The sequence below is a fragment of the Equus asinus genome, chromosome 21 (genome assembly GCF_041296235.1).
Source record: "Equus asinus isolate D_3611 breed Donkey chromosome 21, EquAss-T2T_v2, whole genome shotgun sequence".
In the NCBI taxonomy this organism is placed as follows: Eukaryota; Metazoa; Chordata; class Mammalia; order Perissodactyla; family Equidae; genus Equus; species Equus asinus.
In genome coordinates, this window is record NC_091810.1 from 77,391,912 (window position 1) to 77,418,004 (window position 26,093).

Genomic DNA, 26,093 nt, shown 5'->3' on the forward strand with positions numbered 1-26,093 from the left:
CCATCCCCCATTTTTTTCCTTGTATTATTTTTCACAGTTTGTAGTCATATAATATTTATTTGCATGTAAACTCCACTAGAACAAAGATTGACTGTTTATATATAATTTTGTTTCCTCAGCCTAGCTGAAAACCTGGCACATAGTAGATGATGAATACAGATGAATGGATGAGTCATTGACTGACTGGATGTTACTGAGCCTTTGTTTCTCATATATAAATTGGATAATAGTACCCAGCAGTGGTGATTGAGGATTCACTGAGAATATTTTTGATAAATGTTTGTCTGCTTCTTCCTCTACTGATTTTCCTTTGCTTACCAAGGGTAATATAATGGATTGTTCTTCGAGCTATTTTCTGGTCAGTTATTGTTTCTATTACATTTTGTTGCAGCCAGTGTTTGTAATTCATTTTGTTTATTGAAAATGTAAGTAGCTATACCATACTAGAGTATGGATGGTGGAAGAACAAGGTTGGAAGGATATATGCCCACTGATTACTCATTAAAGAAAGAGTAAGATTATCACTTAGGTTCAGCTCCAAGTACAAGAAACTCACAATCACAATGACTTAAACAAGGCAGAACTTCTTGTTTCTCTCTAACCTAAAAGTTGAGAAGTAGGCATTCTGGGACTTTTATGGCAGTTCTGTCCCGCAAAGTCCTCAGAGACCCAGATCCCATTTAGTCTACTGTTCCACTATGCTAGACTCTGGTCCTTGTTTGGTTTAAGATGGTAGCTAGTCATCCATGTTCCAGGAAGCAGGATGGATATGCCATTTGTCCTTTTATGAAGTTTTCTGAAACCCACACACCACTTCTACTTAAAATGCTGGTCAGAACTTTGTCATGTGGCTCCTTGCTTCAAGGGAAGCTGAGAAACTAGTCTTTGTTCTGTGAGGCTCTGTACTTACCCAAAAACCTAATGTTCTAGTTGAATGGAAGATGCGAAGAATGGATACAGAAGATCTTTGCAAAGAACACATGAGATTAATATGTAATATTAATATGTGTTAATATGCAGTCCATTATAATGCTAATAATGGAAGGGTTAACAATTTGTTAATTACATTTGTAAAGTGTCAGTGGTGTCAAACCACTTGAGATCTTCAGATACGTTGGTTGTCAGCAATTTTGGAAGTATGATTGGGTAAACATTTAAAAAATGGCCTAGTTCATAAATACATTACATGCAGAGAATTAAATCTGATCTGTTGTAAGGATTTTGAATTCATCATTCTTTTAAATAAATAGTGACATTTTTGCAGTGGCTATACTATCACAAAGAAATCTGACCAGTAGCCTAGAGAGCAGCTATCTCTTGTTTTGTTTTTTCCACCCCCTCTCCTTCCACCCCATTTTCTTTTAAATCTGTTCATAAGACTTTTTCTGAAGTCTTATGGACAGATGAGGCATAACTCAAGAAGATTGTTCAGGATTCTTGAACTATGAGAAATATTTCTGAAACGTGGTTTGAACTCACTTCTGTCTTTCACTACAAGCTTTTTATTTGTTAATACTCAGAGACTAACTTGGCACAGAGTAGCCCCTTAATGCACCCTGCATAAAGTATTTTGTTCTGTGATAATCAGTGTGGAGTTCCCAGATTGTAAGAGATAAGATGAGCTTTGGGTTGAATCTCTATGCAGAAAGGAAAAATCGTTTGTTTCAAAAAAAGAATTCTGATGTAACAAAATTAGGAACCTAAAAATAATCTTTCAGGATGTTAAACTTTTTTATCAGTAAAATGAAGGTTTAAACCAGCTCTACCATTATGTGTTCTGTGAAGAGTAGGAGTAACCTTTTGATAGGATAAATTTTAGCATAAAGAATGGGAGGATTATGAAGTTGTCAGGGTTGAAATGATTGGCTTATTAAAAAATTAATCTAATTTGGCCTAAAAAGTAAGTGCCTCAAGGAAAACCCACATCCCTTTGCCATTGTTTAGCTGAAAGAAAAAAATGTTGAACTTAAGTTTGCACACTCTTTGTCAGTAATTTTTCACCATATGTACTTTCTCCATTCCTAATTTCTTAAGTTCTTACTTACTTTTCTCCTTTTCCTTTAAGATGTGAGTTCCTTGAGGTTAGGGGCCTGTCTTACTCAGTAGACGATATAAAACAGTACTATATGGTGCTGTTAACTTAGATAATGAAAAATATTGAAGTATTTCTCTCTCAGTATCTTTGATTATCTAGTATATCATGGGCCAGTACTTTTTACCCTTCTCTTTCCCTAGACTGTAAAATACAGTGAATATAGAAGACTGGAAAAACCTATAGTCCTACTTCTCGCCTAAGTTTACTACTCTCTCCCCCAACAATACTTAGTAAACTCTTGTCTGGTTACTGGAGTGTAAGACAAACTTCTAGCAGTCTCTCAAGAGACCTGAAAAGGGTAGAGACTTAGCAACTGAATGGGATCTCCAGACACCAATCTGAATCACCTCACCAGTAGGGAGGAGAGGTTGTCAGTACCTCGCTATTTGCTCACTGGCTTCGCAAGGGATATCATTCAACTACCCTAAATATCCATAATCATGAGATTATCTTTATTTTAAACTGTAAACTTTATACTATGAATAGCACTATCAAGTAGATTCTGTTAATGTCCTTTAATAGATGTTGAAATGAGAGGTTTAGTAACTTGCTGAAGGTCACACAGTTATGTCTGTTAGTGGGAGGCTGGATTTAGAATACAAGCAGTTTGGCTACAAAGCCTCCATTTTCAGTCGCTGTGCTATTACAGTATATCTCCTAGATTAAAATCTCTGGAGATTATTATTCATTCTTATTTTATAAATGTGAAGAAATGTAGACTCGGGCTTTAAGGAGTCTTGCCCAAAGACCCAGCTAATAAGTAATGGAATCAGAATGTGAACTTCAGGTAGGCTGACTCCTAAGCCCTTAGTTTTAGCTGTCATCCTATATCATTGTTTTATATCCTGTCAACTTCTGCGTTTAGTTGTTCACCTGCTAGAGGTGTGAAAATCATTTTGTTGCACCTTAATGCCTCCTATATTTTCTGATTAAAGTGTGTGTGTGTGTTTGTATTAATCCCCCCATTGTTCTTTATAATGTTGCCACTCTATTCCAGAGTCTTGTGACATCATAGAATTCATTTCAGTGAGATTATTTACAGGTGGAAGAAAGTAGAAGGAAACAATATGTATATAACACAGGTCCTTCAGACTTCAAGGAGTTTGCTTTCTGGTTGGGAAAAACTTAAATTAAGTATGGAAGTTGGCCTAGAACAATAAACAGGATGTACCAGCTTAGGTCTAAGTAGGTGAATTTATGTACTGGATACTTTGAAACAAGTTAAAATTGTCGATGTAAAAAGAGATTTCGTTTTAGGGAGGAAAGAAACCCTGAAGATAGAATATAGAATGTTACTATAATGGTTTCATTTTCAGATATTTCAAATATCAAGATGATATTTTTGATTTAGCCATGTGGAGATAGTTAACATCATTTTTGTATGTCAAAATATTTGCATATGTTTAGCTTAAAACCATTTTTTCTGTTTTAAAATACAACTATGTGAAATGTTAGCATATTTTAATATCTTGGTACAATTATGTTAGGGTGACAGGTTTTTTTGGTATTTAATGGTTTTTGTTCTTAAATTATATATATCATGCTTGGTTTTTTTGTTTTTGTTTTGATAAGTAAACTGGCGTAAACGAGTGAGGTAACACTAACCCTGAAATACTCATTTAAAAATAACTTGTTTGGGAATATTATCCCAATAAATAGTATATTCCCTCGTTACCTAAACTTTTCACAACTATGATAGGTTACCTGTCTTTTAAAATCACTTTTACAGTATAGTATTATAGGTTGCAAAGATCTTGAGACTGTGTGTGTGTACACTCAGTGGAAGCAGAATAGATTAGAAAGAGTACCTGTTTGGAATTAGGTGCAATTTTATTAATTTACATGAGTTTGGATAAAATACTTAATTTCTGAGTCTACTTTTTCCTCCATACAAGGTTATTGTATTAAATGAAAATTTACACCACCTAGCACATCATAAATGTTCAGAAATAACTATTATGTTTATTAATAAAAATACTGATTGATAGAACAAAGAAAAGGATTGAAGGGGAACCATGGCATATTCTTAGGGATATTTCCCAAAAGAAAAATTACAATCATTGAGTAAACAGAGAAAGAGGAGAAATGCTAACTAGTATAAATTGGTTGTTTCTGGCACTTCTTTATTCCTTTGTGGAAATTAACTTTATAGAAGAGGAAGATTCTTTGCTTTCTTTGTATTACCCTGTGCCTTTTTGATGTATAGATAATTTAGTACCAAAGACTTAAAATGATAGTTTTATGTAGCTATTTAACAGATTTTAAGAGTTTATTCCTTTTCCAGATTGGAAGGTAGAATTATTTAATTTCTTTGGTGAAAATTCAAAGATTCATAGAATGTTAGTTAGGATTTCTACATTATGAAATTTTTATTTTTTGCCTTTAAAAATATGATGATTAAATTCAGTGACTTAGAAATTATTAGTAAATCTTAAATTTCTTTTGTTTAAACTTTGCATCTTGAAAATAACATACATCTGGTAGATTAAAAATGGTCTTGATATAAAATAAGAATAAAATCTTAGGTTCATGGTTTCTGTATTCTCAGAAAATGTTTCTCCATCATTAAAAGAATTCTCTTTTATGGGTTCACTGCAGGCATTCTTATTGCAGCTGTCATTACAGGGTTAAACATTTGCTATATTGTAACATACGAAAGCAGTTAAACTGTTTGGAATTGTTTACTTGCTAAAACCAGTGTTAGTCAGCAGAGGCAGTACACCAGATTTCCTTGTGGCTTTTAGTGGAAAATGTTAAAAGCGCACTCATTTTTCAGTTATAGAATTTTTCGGTTTGATCTGGATTAGTCACAGAACTGGCATGAACCTTCTAATTGTGAAGGCTGTCCAAATGCACTATTTTTTTCTCCTGCTAGAGGAAGTTACATCCTGAGCAGTAGCTCAGATCTCTGGTAAGTGTAACATGTGAGCATTACTAGGCATTTCATCCTGCGGTTCTGCAGTCTTTGCTATTCAGACTGTTGCTCAGTTGGAATGCTTCTGTGGGGCCGGTCCTGAGGTTCAATAGATATTTTCTAAGGACCTTCTCATTTGGTGGTATCGGTGGAGTTTTATCGGTGGAGTTTTACAAGATCATCTGAGGAAGAGGAAACCTGCTGAAAAGGATAACTGTAGCGGTTTTCGCGATGGAAGGAAACTATATTGGCACAGAGGCAGATGATTGAATAAAGTAGTTGGCTCAAAGAAGATGCACAGTCTGCTGTTTTTTCCTCTGAATGAAGACTATTTAATGGAAGCTGTATTCATGTGGAGATCAAAGGAAACACTGGAATGATAAACTACTGGGGTTTTTCTCATTCTCCTTTTTAAAATGAAAAACCTGAAGCTGTAATTTGAGCTCAAATGCCTTCTAATTCCTTCGCAGCCTGCGTGTTCTATTAGGATTCTCCGCTAACACCATTTCTGCCTGGTGCCTGTGTCCTTTCACTGGAGCAGCCACAGACAACTGCCTGATGGAAAAGGAATGAACGTTCTGCCTTGCTTATGCTATCGATGGGAATAAAGCTATCTGTGTTTCTTCTATTATATGGGGTATCTGGATTAATCAAGCTGTATTCTAGTACCAAGAGTCCTGTTGTCTCTTGTGGTCTGACTCATCGCATGTAAATGTACTGCAGCTTTGCTATTAATGCAGAGTGTTGTTTCTTTTTCTTTCCCAAACACAGAAAGAATTGTCAACCTCTGAGCTTCATTTTTAAGCATTTTTGCTGAGCTCTAGATGTATTTTTTTTTCTGGATAGTATCTGCATTAAACCAGTGAAGCTGAAGAAATGAAGATAAATTAGAAGTGGAAACAGAATAGTGAGATTTTATTTTTTATCTTCAGTTATTAGCAAGCCAGCTACTGGTAACTATATGACCTTGTAGGCAAGAGTGGGTATAGCTGTAATGGTCTTCTGTCACAGCAGTTGTTTCTCATTTCATTCTGTATCGTTCGGTGTTGTCACCCAAAACAGTGATCTTTTTATGCAAGTAAATTTCTGTGAGACAGAGAGCAATGTGACTATTTTGGTAGGGGAAAAATATTTTTAAATGAGCTTGTATTGGACTCAGTTTTAGTTATTGACATGTCGAGGTGAAGTTTCTTTTAAGTTATTGCAGTAACCCAACAGAAAATAATTGGATTTTGTTGTTTTTAGGCAGTTAAAAGTTATGTAGTCATAATTTTAAACTTCAGTTTTTCCAGTAGTACTTATTAACTTAAAAACAGCTGCTCTGTTCAGAGGATGATTCTCAGTGTTGTCCAGAAGAGGAGGAAAACTACTTGTGCTCTTCCGACTGTGACTTTTATCAGATAGCTTAGAATTTAGTACTTAAAAGAGCGAATGAGTCGAGTGTGTATTGTTGTTTTGGAGGAGGTAGAAGATGAATCTCCTGCATTCATTTCTAAACTGCCACAGGAAAATAAATCCCTATACTCTACACCTTCTGGAAATGCATTGGTAAGATATGAGAGTTTATATGTTTACTGTGCTCTGAACTAGTAGGGTAAATTTTCTTTTTTAAGAATAAACATAAGTTAATTTTCACTAGTTTCATTAAAAACCCAAAATAAAGCAATATAGCTGTGTAAATATGATGCAGTATTACTTGTGTATAAAATACACATTTCTGATTTTCAGATGTTTAACATTTCAGACTTACTACCTCTTAATCACTTAAAAAGATTTTCTTTAAAATAATTTGAGAATAGTAGTTATGGCAACCACGTTTCTGTTTTCATTTTGTGGTTTTAAAAGCTGATGTAACAAGAATGAGGAACTCTGTATGTTTTAGGAAAGTACTACCAGCAACACCGAGGCACAGCCTTTCCTGTAATGAATTTTATGTATTTACATGCAAGACTTTTATATGAAAAAGAATCAGACTTCATCCTTCACCTTATTTTTAATGCTGTTGTCAATTGGCTTCTTGTTTGCCTAGTATAATATGATACCTTATCACAGAGGCTGTGTCGTTGATTAAGAAGTTGTTATATTTAGACATGCCCGTGTTTGCCTCTTCAGGTTATTCAGGTATGCAGTACTTTCTGATCTTTGAGTAGTAGTGATTTTCATCAATAGCCAGATTTTCTTTCTTTGGATTTATACCTTTGTACGTGCAATACTAACCCATTCAAGTTGTTTCAATGCCCTAAACAGAACTTTTCAAAGAAGCATTCTTTCATGGACCTCATCGTGGCCTGAGAACTGCTAATGTTGACAAGTTGTGTCCTGCTAGTAAACGTTGAGATGTCACACTTGTATTTGGAAGACTTTCTTTTTACCATATATATAAACAAAAGTCTTCCACTCATAAAAAATAAAATCTGATTGTGTTTATTATACTACCTAAGTTTGTCATTCTGAATTGATTTTCTTTTTTTAATTAGGCTGCCTTTTTTCTTTCCAAGGAAGAATCCTATACTTTCATACAATTTGACCTCATGAAACTTTTGGTTAATGTCAGAAAGCAAATGATTATTGTTGATATAGGGAAGAAAAATTTTAGATTTAAAAGTTATTTGGAAATATCTTTAGAATCATCCGTGTGGTGTGATTAATGTTTTTATTACTCTCTTGTATTTTAGCCATCACTGGTGCAAGCTATATTTAATGGAGATCCTGATGAAGTTCGAGCACTAATATTTAAGAAAGAAGATGTTAACTTTCAGGTAAAATAATCAATTCACTATACCAGTCTTTAAACCTACTTTTCAAAATCTCTTTCCTAGAGTTATGATTTTTGTTAAAAAGACATAACACAAATCTGTAATAGTGGTTTTGATGAGGGCAGAAGGGTCTTGAGGCAAAAGGGAAGAGAGTGGACATATATTCAAGGATAATAACTAAAACACGAGACAGCTAGGAGCCAATGAAGGTCCTTTGTTTCCCAGCTTTTTACTTTGAGATTTTTCACAGAAGAGTTGAAAAAATACTCTAAATACCCATGTACCCTTGACTTAGATACAGTGTTGGTAACATTTTGCTACATTTGCTTTCTCTCTCATACTTACACAGATTATATACATATATATGCATATATTTTTTTCTTTTGCTGAATTCTATTTGAAAGTATGTTGCACATATCATGACACTTCGCTGCTAAATACTTGTGTGCATTTCAGATGAGAGTTCTTTTTTGTGAACTCGACATAAAGGATATTTCTATTAAGTTTATAACATATCTAAATTGATTATGAGGTCAAATTTGCTTTCTGTAAGTAATCGTGGTAAGCGTTATACACAGACTCATCTGTTTGAGTCTCTCAGTAAAGAAAGACATAGTGTTTGAAAAGTCTCCAAACTTAAAGATTTAGTGGATTTAACATTCAGGGCTGACATGAGGTACAATTTTAGAGTGAGTATATGGATAATTTCCTCTCTGTATATAATTCTCCAGTGGCCAGTAAATTGAGGCTGAAAATATATAATTTACTATAATAAGATGAACTTCATTAATGTATATATTTTTACTGGAAATAAATGTTTTCAGTACATTTTTCATACATAATTCAGTCCTCTGAATTAGGGAGGGTGGGGAGGAGAGGTCATGATTCATGAAGTCACTATAGCAACACCAAAACAGATGACCTAGAAATGATTGGTAGTTCTAAGAAAGGCATATCCTGCAAGCTCATCTCAAACTCTCATTTTTTCCTCCGTTCTTTCATACAATACTGTTGTGACCACTTAACGTTAAATAGATATAAAAAGTATTTATCTTATTTTTTAAAATTGGATTATTTGAGTAGATTTGAATCTTCAAAATGGTTATGATTTTGATTAGAAAATGGTTCATTCTAACATTGGGTAGTGATCAAAATGCTATCATTGCACAGATTTTTCTTAAACCTTCCTAAGTGAATTGCCTTTGTTTATATTTATTGGAAACATGTACCTAATTCAGGATTTATTTATTTATTTTAAATAGAGTGCCTGCTCACTTTACTTAATTGAGGTGTCCTGAAGAGTCTGCTTCTCTTAGGACAGAAAATAGTTATAGAGGTATAGACTTATGAAAAGGAGGAAAATGACCTTCTGTTTTAACTCTTTTGGGGCTTTTTCTTTGATTTTTTTTAATAGTACTAGTAAATCTTATCTTGGTGAGAAGTTTGGACTGTAACCCTACTTACCCTGGTTAGTTTCTTTGTCATTACAAAGTCTCATAGCCAACACTGCTTTTTTGCTATATTAATCAGAATATCCTAAATTGAAAAAAATTTATTCAGAATCATTTTTGAGCACCAGTTTATTCTCCTTTTATGATTTTCAGCCTCTATTTTTCTACTTACAGCTTCCTTTCCTTACTTACTTTCAACTATCAATTCTTAACATCTGCTAACCTATTCCCTTGCTCGGAAACTTAGGGGAGAACTAAAAGCTAGGTTAGTACTTCAAATCAGTAGGTCCATCTTTTTTTTTTTTTTTTTCTTTTTTTTTTCGAGGAGGATCAGCCCTGAGCTAACTGCTGCCAATCCTCCTCTTCTTGCTGAGGAAGACTGGCCCTGAGCTAACGTACGTGCCAATCTTCCTCTACTTTATACGTGGGATGCCTACCACAACATGGCCTGCCAAGTCGTGCCATGTCTGCACCTGGGATCCAAACCGGCCAACCCTGGGCCGCTGAAGCAAAACATGCACACTAAACTGCTTTGCCACCGGGCCAGCCCCTCAGTAGGTCCTTCTTGAGGGTGACTGGTTGTTTTTGGCAAATATTTTTATGGTTGCTCTTAGGCCTTTTCTCTTGTGATTCTTAGTAGTTGAGAGTATTTAATTATAAGATTTGTTAAATCTTTGGCCATTCTTTTAATTCAAAATGGTAAATTTTTTTCTTTTTCTATTTTTGTCCTCTGTGATAAGGAGTCACATAGGATTTCAAGAGGCATATGTGTGTAATAAAAATTATACTGTTTTGTCATATAAAATCCACTGTCTCTTGATCAGTAATAAAATATTTTGAAGCTTTATGTCAGTGTAACAGTGGTGTTTTTCTAAGATAAATTTGTTTAAATAAGTATTTGAGAATAACATCTGACTTTTTGAAACTTACATTTTTTTGAAGTTATTTTTATAAATTTTTAGAATAGGTATGAGAGTTCAGATTTGTTTCTCTCCTGTTAAATAAACATTGTGATTATTTTAGATTAGTTTATTCAGTCATATCCTAAAGTTTTGAGTACTGTGGACCACTAAATAGCATCTTTCTTAGTAACACACCTAATTGATTTTTAACAAAACTCTAATTTAAAATATTATGCCTTCATATTATTTGGTCTGAGAACAAAGTGTTCTACTGTAAAAGCTAGGTAAGATGATTTCATTAGAAAATGCTAGAGTTTCCTATTTGGAGGCTTTGTGTGACTAAATTGACTAAATATAGGTTTATTGCTTATATAATATTTTAATCCCAGAGCAGTGATTTGGGGGTTGTTTAAAACAATAATGTCAGAGCTCTGCATGAGTTTCTCTGTGAGACTTGGCTTTCTCCTGGTGGTAAAGAGATGACTGCTACATCATGTACACATGACAAACAACCAAAGAAGGTGGAAGGGGGACTCTCCCTATACATATACTTTTTTTTCTTTTTTTAATCTAACAAAAACATCTTTTCCAGAATCCCCACAGAACTCCCCTTGAGATTCCATTGGTTATAAGCCCACTCTAAATCAATCCCCAGGGGAAGGTAGAATGGGATTAGCTTTTTGCTTAGCTCAATCATTGTTCATCACCTGGTTCATCCCCTGGGGTGAGAATAGAGGCTTATCATCACTGATTATATTACCCTTCCATATCTGGAGAAAATCAGAATTTTCATAGGAAGGAATAAAGGGAAAACAGTTGTTTGGTTAGGTAACCTAATGGAAAAAATTTTTGATTGCCTACAAACAGTTGAAATAGTAAACTTTTGGAAAAATAAAAGTCCTTGGATGTGAGAGAAGGACTGTAAACCAAAAAGATGAAACATAGTCAAAAAATTTTGAAGGCAGAGTGGTATATATAGAGTAAAGAACAATTGGAATATAAGTTGAAAGACATAAGGACTCGTATCTTCTTAGCCTGATTAGCTATACTACTTGAGCAAATCCATTTAACTTCTCCAGGACTCACTTTTCTTTTGTTGTAAAATGTGTGGAATTACATTAATTGCCTTTGGGGTGTTTTCCTACCCCAAATTTAGGGTACTCTAAAAATTGAGTGACCTTGAATGACCTCCTGCTTTTGCCCAGAAGATTTCATTTGTATTTCTAGATTTATGTGGCCAAAATAGTAATAATAATTAAATGTCTTTCCCTATGATTTACCTGAACTTAATACCGTGTTGTGGAGCCCAAATAATTTGATCTGACGTATTAGTAACACATTTCAGAGGAAAGGTCTGACTTTATAAGAAAATTATTTTCTACAAGTAGAAATTGTTTTTCTCTATCCAGAGTAATAGAAACTGGAATTTAGAATTTAGAATAAATAAATAGAATAGAATAAAATTCTTAATTATAGAATTTTATTTCAGACAGTGACATGCCTAAGCTTTTTTATGTTACTTGATTTAACTCACACAACAATATTGTAAAGTTGGTAGGTTATCATTTCCGTTCCACCAGTAGATGACAAAACTAAAACTCAGAAAGGTTAAACACCCCAGGATCAGTAAGTATAGCAGAACAGGAATTTGAACCTCTGTCAGACTTGACAGTAACTGGGGAAATAATAAAGTAAATTGGAGAGAGAGAAATATTTTCTCTTTTTCCAAATAGTGCCATAAAGCAATAATGGTTCAAAAATGGATATTTTCCCCTAAAAGTTATGTCCATGTTGTATGGACTCCTACCTTTTAAACTCTACTACAGATATGATCCTAATTTTCATGGTGCCAAGTGCTATTAAATTTTAACATTGCAAATGAGTGAATACACAAGCCTCCCTTAGTGTCATATTTTTTGGCTGGATAAAAATGTTATTCACAGTAGTCTCAAGCTAGGGGTAATTATCATCCAGCCAACGCAGTTTTTAGTGTTTAAATCAGAGGAAGGTTTAGATTATGAGTGACCTTTTGAAAACTCCGAAGAGTTGATGTAAGAGCTAGTCATTAGACCTTGTCTCTATCATATAACTTAATATTTTTTAAAATGCTACCTTGTATATTTTACTTGTTGGCTTCTAAATTTAGATAGACTTTGTCATTCAAAATATTTTGGGATTGGTTTTGCCAAAGTAGTCTTCCAAATTATTAACACCTTTTAAGCTTTCAAAAATACTTTCTGGGATCATTGAAATGATGTTGATTTTACTTTGTCAGATGAAGTGTTCAGCAAATATATACATATACATACATGTGTTTGTGTATATCACACAAGCAGATTGTTGGTTTTCATTCTTTTTGTAATACTGTTGTTGGCAGTTAACACAAAGTAGTAAACCCTAAGTTTACACAGGTTGCCTGATTTTCACCCACCCCTATCCTTCACAGTGTTCTCTTAGCCTTTTCTGGAAATGAGCAAGAAGTGCTCTAATCTAACAAATCTTTCTTGTGGCCACATGTCGCTTCTGCTGTCAGTACACCAAGCTGTTGATGTTCCTAAGCTCTTAAAACTTCTTCACTCAGTTATTTGAGGTTATGTGTACTCTCTGTCCTAAAACTGTATGTCTGTACATGGTCTTCTGTAGCTACTCACAGTAATTTGTATTAGAGCCCACAACCCTCCAGCCTGATCACACGTGTACCCATCCAGCTTCCAGCTGGATCCATGGAACATGGGGCAGAAAGAGGGAGTGAAAATAGAGAAGAACCAACTCAGCTTCCACTGAGGAGAGAATTCCCCTATAGTTTCTCCATGCCTAGAAATGGCACCTCTCCTCTATTCTTGCCAGTGCCTAGATTCCAGCCTGAGATTTTTAAATTTTCTTCACCAATGTTCAGGTTTCCTCCAAGATCCATAAATGAGTGTATGTTCTCTGTCATTGTGACTGAATAGCTATTATGGTGGTCCTGAAACAAAGAAGGTATCGTCCAATGAGAACAGGTCATTTTGCAGCTAGAAACTGTTGACTTATTTTTGTATTCCATTTATATATTGTTTTTTATTTAGCATATACATGTTCTACATCTTCCTTTGTTATCCCCAATGTATTTTGGGAATCATTCCATGTTAGTATATGGAAAGCTTCCTCATTCTCTTTATAGCTACGTAGTTTTATATTGTGTTTATAACTTTATTTAACTTCTTCCCCTCTAAGAGGGTATTTGGGTTATTTTTAATCTTGCTAATTGGTAATAAATGAGAGATTTTAGCCGAGTAAACAAAAATTCTCCTTCAGTGGGCAAGCAAAGATTTTAGAATGTTTGTATTTATTGTGAATTATTAAATACATTATGAAATTCTCAAACAATCTGCATGTCCTCTGAATTCTTTGTTTAAAGCAACTTTAGTGGACATGTATGTATACATTGGTGGTGAGAAAATAATGTTATTTTTTATAGAGATCAAGTATCTCTACTCAGAAATAATGCTGATGACTTCCTTTTCCCCTGGGGATTGGTCTTTGTTTATTTTTATTATTTTATAGAGGTAACATTGATTTATATATTGTACATATTTCAGGTGTAAATGATTATATTTCGCCTTCTATGTAAACTGCATCCTGTTCTCCACCAAAAGTCTAGTTGCCATCCGTCACCATACACATGTGCCCCTTTACCCCTGTCACTGTCTTCCCACCCCCACCATCTGTTCTCTGTATCTATGTGTTTTAACCACCAATCTGTTCTGTCTCTCTCTCTGTATTTATCTTCCTCATGAGTGAAATCATACAGCATCAAGGTTCATCCATGGTGCAAATGGCAAGATTTCATCTTTTTAATGGCTGAATAGTATTCCATTGTATATGCATACCACATCTTTATCCATTCGCCCATCAGTGGGCACTTAGTTTGTTTCCAAGTCTTGGCTGTTGTGAATAATGCTGCAATGAACATAGTGGTGCATATAGTTTTTCATATCAGTGTTTTCATGTTCTTTGGATAAATATCGAGAAGTAGAATAGCTGGTATTTCTGTTTTTAACTTTTGAGAAATCTCCATACTGTTTTCCGTAGTGGCTGCACCAGTTTGCATTCCCACCAGTAGTATACAAGGGTTCTCTCTTCTCCACATCCACTTGTTATTTCTTTTCTTTTTAATAATAACCATTCTGACAGACATGAAGTGTAGTGTCTCTTTGTGGTTTTGATTTACATTTCCCTAATAATTAGTAATGTTGAACATCTTTTCATGTGCCTGTTGGCCATTTGTGTATCTTCTTTGGAAAAATGTCTGTTCAGATCCTCTGCTCATTTTTTAATTGGGTTGGGTTTTTTTTGTTGAATTGTATGAGTTTATATATTTTTAATATTAACCCTTTAACAGATAGATGATTTGCACATATCTTCTCCCAATTGGTAGATGGTTTCCTTTGCTGTGCAGAAGCTTTTTCAGTCCTATTTATTTCTTTTGTTTCCCTTGCCTGAGGAGATGTCAAAGAGTGTACTGCCTCTGTTTTCTTCTAGGCATTTTGTGGTTTCAGGTCTTACATTTAAGTCTTTAATCTATTTTGAGTTAGTTTTTATGTATAGTGTTAGATAGTGGTCTACTTTTCATTTTTTGGCATGTGACCATCCAGTTTTCCCAACACCATTTGTTGAAGAGACTTTCCTTTCTCCGTTGTATGTTCTTGGCTCCTTTGTTGAAAATTAGCTGTCCATAAACGTGTGAGTTTATTTCTGGGCTCTCAATTCTGTTCCATTGATCTGTGTGTCTGTTTTTCTGCCGGTATCGTGCTGTTTTGATTACTATAGTGTTGTAATGAATGTTGAAATCAAGGAATGTAATACCACCAGCTTCATTTTTTTTCTCAGGATTGCTTTGGTGGTTTTGTGTATTTTGTTGTTCTGTATAAATTTTAGAATTCTTTGTTCTATTTCTGTGAAAAATATTGTTGGGATTTTGATAGGAATTGCATTGAATCTGTAGATTGCTTTAGGTAATATGGACATTTTTAACTATGTTAATTTTCCTGATCTATGTTAATTTTTCTAATCCATGATCATGGAGTATCTTTCCGTTTCTTTACACCTTTGATTTTTTTCAACGTCTTAGAGTTTTCAGTGCACAGATCTTTCACCTCCTTGGTTAAATTCATTCCTAGGTATTTTATTCTTTTTATTGCAATTGTAAATGGGATTGTATTTTGGATTTCTTGTTCTGCTAGTTTGTTATTAGTGTGTAGAAACACAACTGATTTTTGTATGTCGATTTTGTACCCTGCAACTTTATTCTATTTTATTATTTCTCATAGTTTTTTGTGTATTCTTTAGGGTTTTCTATATATAGAATCATGTCATCTGCAAATAGTGACAGTTTTACTTCTTCCTTTTCAATCTGCATACCTTTTATGTCTTTTTCTTGCCTGTTTGCTCTGGCTGGGACTTCCAGTACTATGTTGAATAAGAGTGGTGAGAGTGGGTATCCTTGTCTTGTTCCTGCTCTTAGGGGGCAGCTTTAAGTTTTTCAGCAAGTATGGTGTTAGCTGTGGGTGTCATATATGGCCTTTATTATGTTGAGATACTTTCCTTCTATGCCCTTTTTTCTTTCTTTTTCTTTTTATTTGGTGAGGAAGATTGGCCCTGAGCTTACACCTCTTGACAATTTTCCTCTTTTTGCTTGAGAAAGAGTGGCCCTGAGCTAACATCTGTGCCAGTCCTCCTCCACTTCGTACTTGGAATGTTACCACAGCATGGCTCAATGAGCAGTGTGTAGGTCCATGCCCAGGATCCAATCTCATGAACCCCAGGCCACCAAAGCAGAGCACACAAACTTGAGCACTACGTCATGGGGCTGGCCCCTTTTATACCCATTTTGTTGAGAGTTTTTACCATAAATGGGTGCTGATTATTGTCAGGTGCTTTTTCTGCATCTGTTGAGATGATCATGTGAGTTTTATTCTTCATTTTGTTAACATGGTGTACTACATTGATTGATTTGTGAATGTTGAACCATCCTTGCATGCCTAGAATAAATCCCACTTGATTGTGGTGTATGATCCTTTTAATGTATCGTTGTATTCAATTTGCTAATATTTTGTTGAGGATTTTTGCATCTATGTTTACCAGTGATATTGGCCTGTAAAAATTTTCTTTCTTTGTGTTGTCCTTGTCTGGGTTTGGTATAAGGATAGTGCTGGCGTCAAAAAAAGAGTGAGGAAGTGTCTCCTCTTCAACTTTTTGGAAGCATTTGAGAAGGATAAGTATTATATCTTTGAATTCACCAGAGAAGCTGTCTGCTTCTGGAGTTTTCTTTTTTGGGAGGCTTTTGATTACTGTTTCAATCTCCTCACTACTAATTAGTCTGTTCAGATTCTCTGTTTCTTCTTGATTCAATTTTGGAAGGTTGTATGATTCTAAAAACTTATCCATTTCTTCTTGGTTATCCAGTTTGTTAGCATATAGCTTTTCATAGCATTCTCTTGTAATCCTTTTTATTTCTGTATATTTGTTGTAATTTTTCCTCTTTTGTTTCTAATTTTATTTAAGCCTTCTCTCTTTTTTTCTTAGTCTAGCTAAAGGTTTGTCAGTTATGTTTATTTTTCCAAGAACCAGGTCTTAGTTTCATTGCTACTTTCTGTTGTCTTTTTAGTCATTGTTTTGTTTATTTCCACTCTGATTTTTATTACTTCCTTCCTTCTACTGATTTGGGCTTCATTTGTTCTTCTTTTTCTAGTTCCTGTAGGTGTTCGTTTTCTAGTTCCTATTAGATTGTGTATTTGAGATTTTTTTTGTTTTTTGAGGTAGGCATGTATACTGTAAACTTCCCTCTTAGCACCGCTTTTGCTGCATCCCATAGATATTGGTATGTTGTGTTTTCATTTTCATTTGTCTCCAGGTATTTTTTGATTTCTTCATTGATCCAGTAGTTATTCAGTAGCATGTTGTTTAGTCTCCACATATTTGTGACTGTTCCAGCTTTTTTGTAGTTGCTTTCTAGTTTCATACTAGAAACGTATGGTTGGAAAAGATGCTTGATATGATTTCATTCTTCTTAAATTTGTTGAGACTTGTTTCCCAACATATGGTCTGTGTACTTTAGAAGAATGTGTGTTCTGCTGCTTTTGGATGGAATGTTCTATATATATCTAATAAGTTCATCTGGTCTAATGTTTCATTTAAGGCCAATGTTTCCTTGTTGGTTTTCTGTCTGGATGATCTATCCATTCATGTAAGTGGGGTGTTAAAGTTTCCTACTATTATTATGTTGATGTCAGTTTCCCCCTTTAGGTCTGTTAATAATTGCCGTATATACTTTGGTACTCCTATGTTAGGTGCATGTATATTAGTAAATGTTAAGTCTTCTTGATGGATTGTACCCTTTATCATTATATAATGTCCGTCTTTGTTGTTATCTTTTTTGGCTTGAGGTCTTTTTTGTCTGACTAATGTATATTTTGTCTGACAAGTATGGCTAACCCCACTTTCTTTTGGTTTCCATTAGCTTTGAATATCATCTTCTGTCCCTTCATTCTGAGCTTGTATTTGTCTTTAGAGCTAAGATGGATTTCCTAGAGGCAGCATATTGTTGTCTTGTTTTTTAATCCATCCAGCCAGTCTATGTCTTTTGATTGGTGAATTCAACCCATTTACATTGAGGGTGATTATCGATATATGAGGACTTAATACTGCCATTTTATCCTTTGTTTTCTGGTTGCTCTTTATTTCCATTGTTTCTTTTTCCTTGTGTTTCTCTCTGCCATTTCATTGTGGTGGTTTTCTGTGATGTCTTTCTCAGCTTCTTCTTTTATGTTTTTTCACTTTGCTCTGATTTTTTTGTTTTGTGGTTATCATGAGGTTTGTATGAAAGATCTCATAGATGAGATGGTCCTTTTTCTGCTGACAGTGTCTTTTTCTTTTTTTCTTTTTGGCTCCAGATCCCATGCTTATTTTAGTGAGGAAGATTGGCCCTGAACTAACATCTCTTGCCAATCGTCCTCTTTTTTTTTCTCCCCAAAGCCCCAGTACGTAGTTCTATATCCTAGTTGTTAGTCATTCTTTGTGGGATGCTGCCACAGCACGGCCTGATGAGTGGTGCTAGGTCTGTGCCCAGGATCCAAAACAGTGAACCCCAGGGCACCAAAGTAGTATGCTTGAACTTAACCACTCAGCCACAGGGCCAGCCCCTGCTGATAACATCTTATCTCCATTAGCCTATGCAGGTTCTGTCCTTTTTCTTTTCCCCTTGTATGTTTTTGTTGTCACCAGTTATCCCTTTTTGTATTGTGAATTTGTTACCAAATTGAAGTGATTATAGTTATTTATAATGCTTCCTTTCCCTTTAACATTTATGTTATAATTACACGTATACTATTTTATTTTGCAGAGTTACAATTTTCTGATTCTGTCTGCCTGCCTTGGTCAAAGCTTTGTATACCTTTGTCTTTTTGTTCCAGGTAGAAGAGCTCGTTTCAGCATTTCTTTTAAAGGAAGTCTTGTGGCAGTGAAATCCCTCAGCTCTTGTTTGTTTGGAAAAGCCTTTATTTCTCCTTCATATCTGAAAGATCACTTTGCTGGATAGAGTATTCTTCGCTAACAGTTTTTATTTTTCAATAATTTGAATATATCTTTCCACTCTTTCCTGGCCTGTAGGGTTTCTGCTGAGAAATCTGTTGATAGCCTAATGGGGATCTCTTTGAGGGTTATTGACTTTTTCTCCCTAGCTTTTTAAAAGTATCCTTTCTTTCTTTCTTGTTGATTTTTTCAGTTTTGTTTTGTGTCTTGGAGAAGATCTTTTTGCATTGAGATACTTGAGTGTTCTGTTAGCTTCATATATTTGTATATCCAGCTCCTTCCCCAGGTTTGAGAAGTTCTCAGCTACTACTTTTTTAAATAAACTCACAGCTCCCTTCTCTCTTTCTTCTTCTGGGTTGCTCATTGCCCTTATGTTGCCCTTTCTAATGGATTTGGATAATTGTTGTAGAGTTTGTACATTTTTTTTTAAAGTATTAGTTCTATCTCCTTTTCTACCTGCATCATTTCTAGGTTTTCATCTTCAGGTTCACTTATTCTGTTTTCCATATGATGTCCTCTATTTTCAATGCTTTTTATTTTTTATTCATTTAATTTTGTTTGTGTGTGTGAGGAAGACTGGCCCTGAGCTAGCATCTGTTGCCAGTCTTCCTCTTTTTGCTTAAGGAAGATTGTCACTGAGCTAACATCTGGGCCAATTTCCTCTACTTTATTTGGGACACCGCCACAGTGTGGCTTGACGAGTAGAGCTAGGTCTGCGCCCAGGATCTGAACCTGCAAACCCCAGGCCGCCAAAGCAGAACATGTGAACTTAACCGCTACGCCACCAGGCTGTCCCCATTCAGTGCTTTTTAATTCATTTTTCATCTCATTTATTGAGTTCTTCAGCTTCAGAATTTCTTTGTTCTTTTTTTAGAGTTTCAGTCTCTTTGGTAAAGTAGTCTTCTATTCATTGGTTTTATTCCTGAGCTTATTGAACTGCTTTTCTGAGTTTTCTGGAGCTTGTTGAGTTTTTTCATGACTGCTGTATTAAATTCTTTATCAGTTAGATCACAGTCTTCCATGACTTTATGTTTGGTTTCTGGAGAATTGTTTTCTTTTTGTGATAACATGGTACCCTGGTTTTCATGGTGCTTGTTGAGTTAATCCTCTGCCAGTGCATTTGTAGTAGCGAACACATTTTTAATTTAGATATAACTTTGTTTTGGTTAAAGCTTTTCAACTGCTTGGAGATTAGAAGCCTTTTGTTTGTTTGTTTTTTAGTTAGGGGCTCTATAGCACTAGTTTTTGGTTTCTCTTACCTGTGGTACCTCTGGCCGTATTTTCACCCTCCATCGCCTCTATTTGGAGTGGCAGTAGTACTCTCGTTGCCACCACCTGCACTTCTGAGGGTCACTGATGTCTTGATGTTGATGCTGTAGCTGGCTTTGCCACCAGGGACACAGGAATGGCTAATGCCTCAGCCATGTCCAGGATCACTTGAGTCAGCAGCTCCACAACCATAGTTGAGGGAGGGAGAGAATGGGAGGGAGCCTAGTCTGCAGGGCGCTCTCTCGGCTGTTGGTTGTTACTTTGTGGCCATAGTTGATGCTGTGGCTGGCTAGCTGGAGTTCTCTGGGACTGGGGGTTGGTTGGCTTAGCTACCATTGCTGGGAATCCGGGATCCTGGATGCTGCCTCTGCTGTTCCCCCATTTAGCTTCCTCTCTGTGCTTCAGTCCACCCACCTTTTTATATACTGATGTGTGGATCTCTCCGGAATCCTGGTGTGTTGTGTAATGTTGCCTTTGTCGGGTTATGGATCACGCTGCTATGATAATGACATCTGCTGCTGCTGATTTTCTATATTATAATTATATATGAATTAATAATGATAGTTGTATAGTAGAGCAAAAGTGTCATAAACTGTGTCCTAATTTTCAGACTGAACTGAAGTTGCAAATTGGTCTGATGGTTGTAGCTAGCACCTCAGCCTGTTTTTCTAAAACTTTTATTGAAGTGTAATTGACATACAATAAATTGCATAAATTTAAAGTGTACAATTTCCTAAGTTTTGACATATGTGTACACCTATGAAGCCATCACCACAGTCAAGATAGTTAACATTCCCATCACTACCAAAAGATTACTTTTACGTTAACCTAACCTGATCTGCTTTGTATTACTGCAGATTGTTTGCATTTTCTAGAGTTTTATATAAATGGAATTATACAATATGTCCTCCTTTTTTCTAGGTTTTTTTCATTCAGCATAATTATTTTGAGCTTCATCCAAGTTATGGCATGTATTAATAGTTCATTTCTTTTTTTGCTGAGTAGTATTCCATTGTACTGATATACACAGTTTGTTTATCCACTCACCTCTAGAAGGACATTTTGTTTCCTTTTTCCGTCTATTAGAAATAAAACTACTGTGAACCTTTGTGTATAAGTCTGTGTGTGAACACATGCTTTCCTTTCTCTTGAGTAAATATCTGGTGGTGGAATGGTTGGACCATATGGTAGGTGTATGTTTAACTTTTTAAGAACTACCAACTATTTCCAAACTGGTTGTGCCATTGTACATTCCTACCAATAGGATGAGAATTCCAGTTTTTCCACATCCTCACCAATATTTGGTGTGATCAGCCTTTCTAATCTTAAACATTCTAATGGATGTGTATCTCACAGTTTATCTCATTGCGGTTTTAATTTGCATTTCTGTGATAACTAATGATGTTGAGCATCTTGTGCTTTTTGGCAATCTATATATCTTTAGGTGAAATGTCTTTTCACATGTTTTTACTAGTTTTTTTCTTATTGAATTGTTTTCTTACTTTTGAGTTTTGAGAGTTCTTTATATGTTCTGGATACAAGTCAGTCTGTGGCTGTGTTTTCATTCTCTTAAGCGTTTTAAGAAATTTTAAATTTTGATGGTGTCCAACTTAATTTATTCTTTTGTGGATCTTGGTTTTGGTGTTGCATCTAAAAAAAATCTATCTCGGTGTCACAGATTTTCTCATATCTTCTAGAAGTTTTTTAGTTTTAAGTTTCACATTTAAATCTACAATCTATTTTGAGTTAATGTTTGTGTATAGTGCAAGGTATTTGTCAAAGTTCACTTTTTTATGTATGTATATATCTAATTGTTAAATATTTGTTCAAAAGACTATACTTTCTTCACTGAATTGCTGTTGCATCTTTATCAAAAGTCACTTGTCCATATATGTCTGGATTTATTTATGGACTGACTCAATTATGTTGCACTGCTGTATTTGTCTGGCTTAATGCCAATACCACACTGTTATGATACTGTAACTTTATAATAAGTCTTGAAATCACCAAATTTTTTCTTCTTTTTCAAAATTGTTTTGGCTATTCTAGATCTTTTGCATTTCCATATGAATTTTAGAATCAGCTTGTCAGTTTCTTGAAAAAAGAGAAATTGGGATTGTATTGATCCTATAGATGAACTGGGCAAATATTAGCATCTTAATATTGAGTCTTCTGACCCACGAACAAGTTAAATCTCTCCATTTATTTAGGTAATTTTTAATTTCTCTCAGCAAGTTTTGTAATTTCACCGTGTGTGGTCTTTTTCATCTTTTGTCAGATTTATCTACATTTTATAAATTTTGTTCCTACTGTAAATATTACTTTATTTCAAAATAGGCTAATTATTCCCCACCACTGAGGTAGGTTTTTCCTGAGTACTCTAAGCAGTGCTCCAGGAATGATGAGCTTTTCCACCCTAGCTGGTGGGAACAGAACACTGTTCCCTGTGTGTGAACTAGGCAGTGTTCCCTCTAATCCATGCATTTTCAATGGGGGTAGTATCACCTCCGACTTGACAAAAATTGTTTTTATGTTGGGGCAGGGGGGTTGTGAAAAATCTTCCATACTAAATGATTTGTGGCCCTCCTAAGGGCCACAGTGTATAAATTAGGTACATAGTGGTATAAAATTTCATGGGGGCAATTGGTAACAAACATGTCTAAAAAGACTCCTGGGTCAGGGTGATAAGGAAAAAAAGATTGAGAAACACTAATGATTTGGAATGGTTCTTTTTGTCAGTCTGAGGTAGTGTTCTTACGTACATGTGCTGCTCCGTCCTTAGCTGAGTCCACGAGGGAATGTTCTGCAGTTCTCTGGGTTCTCTCCTGGTACCACCTTCTCCTCTCTGTTTCTCTGTCTTGAGAATTCTAGCCCTTATATTCTCCCCAGACCATCAGCTCTGTCTTCTCAACTCAGGGAAATAATTCCTGTTAAAAATACACATGGCTCTGTAAAAGCCATTGAGAAGCATTTTATTGATCAAAACAACTGACTAACATTCCACTGAATGTTTCTAGACTTAGATTTTACGTATTTTGTGAAGTGGCAGTTTTCTATTATTGTCCAGCAGTATTTTTGAAATAGAAATTCTATACATTAGTATTTTAAACAATTGTATTCCATTTGATAATTAAAATTGCCCAATCAGGGATGGCATCTCCTCTACTTCCTCTTATTCTTAAATGCCCTGGTATTGATATGTAATTTTGGTGTTTTATTTTCTTCTATGAAAAGCAAGTAAGCTTTATCCTAGGACTATCTGAAAACTTGTAGAAGAGAGTAAATTCAATATTTAGAATAGCATGTTCTGTGGATTTGTCTTTTTAATATTATTACTGATAGAGCAATGCCTAGAGCAAAACAGGAATTAATGCTTAGGTTCTAAACTTTCAAATAGAATTTGCCTGGGTCAAGAACTGTACCTTCCATTTTTTCAGATAGTACTGGAAAGGCACGTTAGAGATTGAGTAGTTAAATCGTCTTTATTATTGATGAAGCAAAACTAAGGCTCCTGGAGATTATTTGATTTGGTTACTTCCATTTAGCAGAGATAGCATAATGCTCCAGTTTTCTTAATGTCCAGTTTAGTTTTCTGTCCATGTTGTCTCCCTTGGCTTGTTACCTCTCACTTCTGCCTAGTGGCTTAGTATTAGAAGAAATTCCTTAGCTTTTCTCTATAACTATAAGTATATAATCCCTTAATAAAAACTTGCTAGCTTAATTGGATGTAATTTGGTATCCAGTTGGTTCATTTCCTTGATAAATATGTGCCAGTTGCTATGTTGGCTACTAGGGAGACCAGTCATACATACTTTCTTCCATGTTCTTTCCTGACTCAGGATATCAGTTGTGCCCACATTGTCTACAGCTTCCTTTGTCTCATCTTCAATTTCTGTTCGTTCTTCAGGTTGCAGCTTATGGTAGGCAGAACCCTAAGATGGCCCACAAGATTCTGCCCCTGGTCTACATATCCTCTGTAATCTCCTGTACTGTGAATGTGATAGGATAGCACTCCTGTGATTAGTTTATGGCATCTGGCACAGTTGACTTTAGGAAAGTGAGGTTAGCTGGGTGGGCCTGACCTAATTGTATGAACTCTTTAAATCTGTATCTAAAGTCAGAAACAAAGGGAGGAAAGGATTTGATGTGAAGCAGATTCTCTGCTGATGACTTTGAAGACAGAGGCCACCATGTGGCAAGAACTGTGGGCAGTCTTTAGGAGGAGAGGGCAACTTCTGGCTGACAGGAAGGAGAACTGGAACCTCAGTCTCATAACCACAAGGAACTGAATTTTGCCTGAATGAGCCTAGTAGATTCTTCCTTGGTCAGGCTTCCTGGTGAGAACACAGCCCAGTGACACCTTGATTTCAGCTTTATGAGAGCTAAAAAGACTGCCCATGAGCAGAGGACTTCTGCCCTACAGAACGTGAAATAGTAAATGACTGTTGTTTTAAGCTGCTAAACTACTGGTAATTTGTTATTCAGCAATAGAAAACTAGTACAAGGCTTAAATATCTCTTTTACTGGATCACCTTTCCTGCTCCTGCAGGTAGTATTACGTCAGCCTAATAGATGCCCACAGTAGTCTGAACTTCCCTTTTGTAACACTCATATTAATTGACTAGCGTCATGTTCAGTAACTTTCACTCTCTGGAGATAGGGACCTTGTTTGAATTATTCTGTCTATTTCTACCCAGTGTGTGGTAAGTAATAGCCATTTAAGAAATATTAGAAATGAATAAATGAAAAACAAGACATAGTCCCTGACTTCAGCTAAGTTTATAATATAAAGGTATTTGCTTTTGTTGTGAGTGGATATATTGGTTTTTGTTTGTGTGTGGGGTGTTTTTGTTTTGCTGGCTGGGAGCAGAGAACTGTCAGTAGTCCAAGTGCAGTCAGGCTAAACTGACCTCTTTCCACAGTCATTTTACCTTGCATCCCCATCACTTGCTTAGACAATTCAAAACACTTTGATGTAAGGAGGATGAGTTCTTTAAAAAAGAGAGAGAGAGAAAGCAAAAGCATGTGCACTTGAAATGCCTGTGGACAAAGGCAGTATTCTCTTATGAAATAATAACTTCATCATTTGCAGCATTCATTGATGTCTATCAGAGCATTGACTTTAAAGGGACAGCTGGAGATTGACCTCTTCTACCCTAGGCTCTGCCAAGGGGACTGAATCCCATCATGCCCTCAATGCTCAGGAACCAGAATTGGGTTCAAGGGAAGACATTTAATAAAGATCTTAGCATTAGAGTTTCCCTGACAAACTAGAAAGTAGCTTTAGTATTGTTTTACAGGTCTAAATCATTATCAGTAAATAAAAGTAAATTTTGCAGGATTGCTGAACACATAACACAAAAGCAACACAGAAAATAATAGTAATCTCACAAGTGAAGAGGGGATGCTGGGAGCTGCCATTCATTGTTAAGAACTGCTCAATAAGCCACATGTATAGTTTTTGATAACATGAGGTTTGCTTTTCAGATCATGCTGCCAGAACAGTGGCACATATAAACAAGTCTAAATAGCTGGTATGTTGGTAATTGTAAACCAAAGTACCTGTAATAGCCAGTCAGATTTGAGAAAGGAAACTTTTTGTTCCATCCCACCCCAAATTATCTATTCACAAAGAAAATATTTTAGATTTTGTTTGAATTACATAATTTTAGATTATTTATTATGAATGTGAATAATTTAGTTAATAGTAGATTAGTTAAATATACGTTTTCCATAAAATTAACAGTGACAAAACCTTGAGACATATTTTTTTATGTCTTATTGTAATTGTTGAGTAAAGCATGTAAGTTACGTAAATATTTTAAAGTAATTACCATTTTTTTCTTCAGTGGTTTTTATAGAGAATCAGTGATTTGAATATTACTTACCAAAGTGATTTTGAAGCATGTTTTATTATTAATTTGGAAGATAAATAGGTACAGTGAGGGATTTTGTTTTTTGTTAACATAGAAACTGAATTACATTAATACTGTTTTTTTGAGTTTTTAAAGATTACTTTGCTCAAATATCTGGTAACAAAATTTCTATTTCTATTCTTAATTCCTTTGTTTACGCAGATTGGTGGTTGGGGGAAGGGCACGGGTGCAAGGATGAGTGGCTCTCTTTTTCAGTTTTCAA

At 35.2% G+C, this 26,093-nt stretch overlaps 1 protein-coding gene across 11 annotated transcripts in view; it reads left to right on the forward strand.

The window, feature by feature from the left end:
- The window catches only part of ANKRD28 (ankyrin repeat domain 28), a 198,854-nt gene that overhangs the window by 82,746 nt on the left and 90,015 nt on the right, over positions 1–26,093 (forward strand). For 8 of the 11 annotated variants that reach the window (XM_044755168.2, XM_044755165.2, XM_044755166.2 and 5 more), the window contains one exon: positions 7,685–7,768. In XM_044755168.2, coding sequence (XP_044611103.1) covers positions 7,755–7,768 — 14 coding nt within the window. In that variant the 5' untranslated portion in view covers positions 7,685–7,754. The other 3 variants (XM_070493122.1, XM_014859478.3, XM_044755167.2) reach the window with 3 other exon arrangements.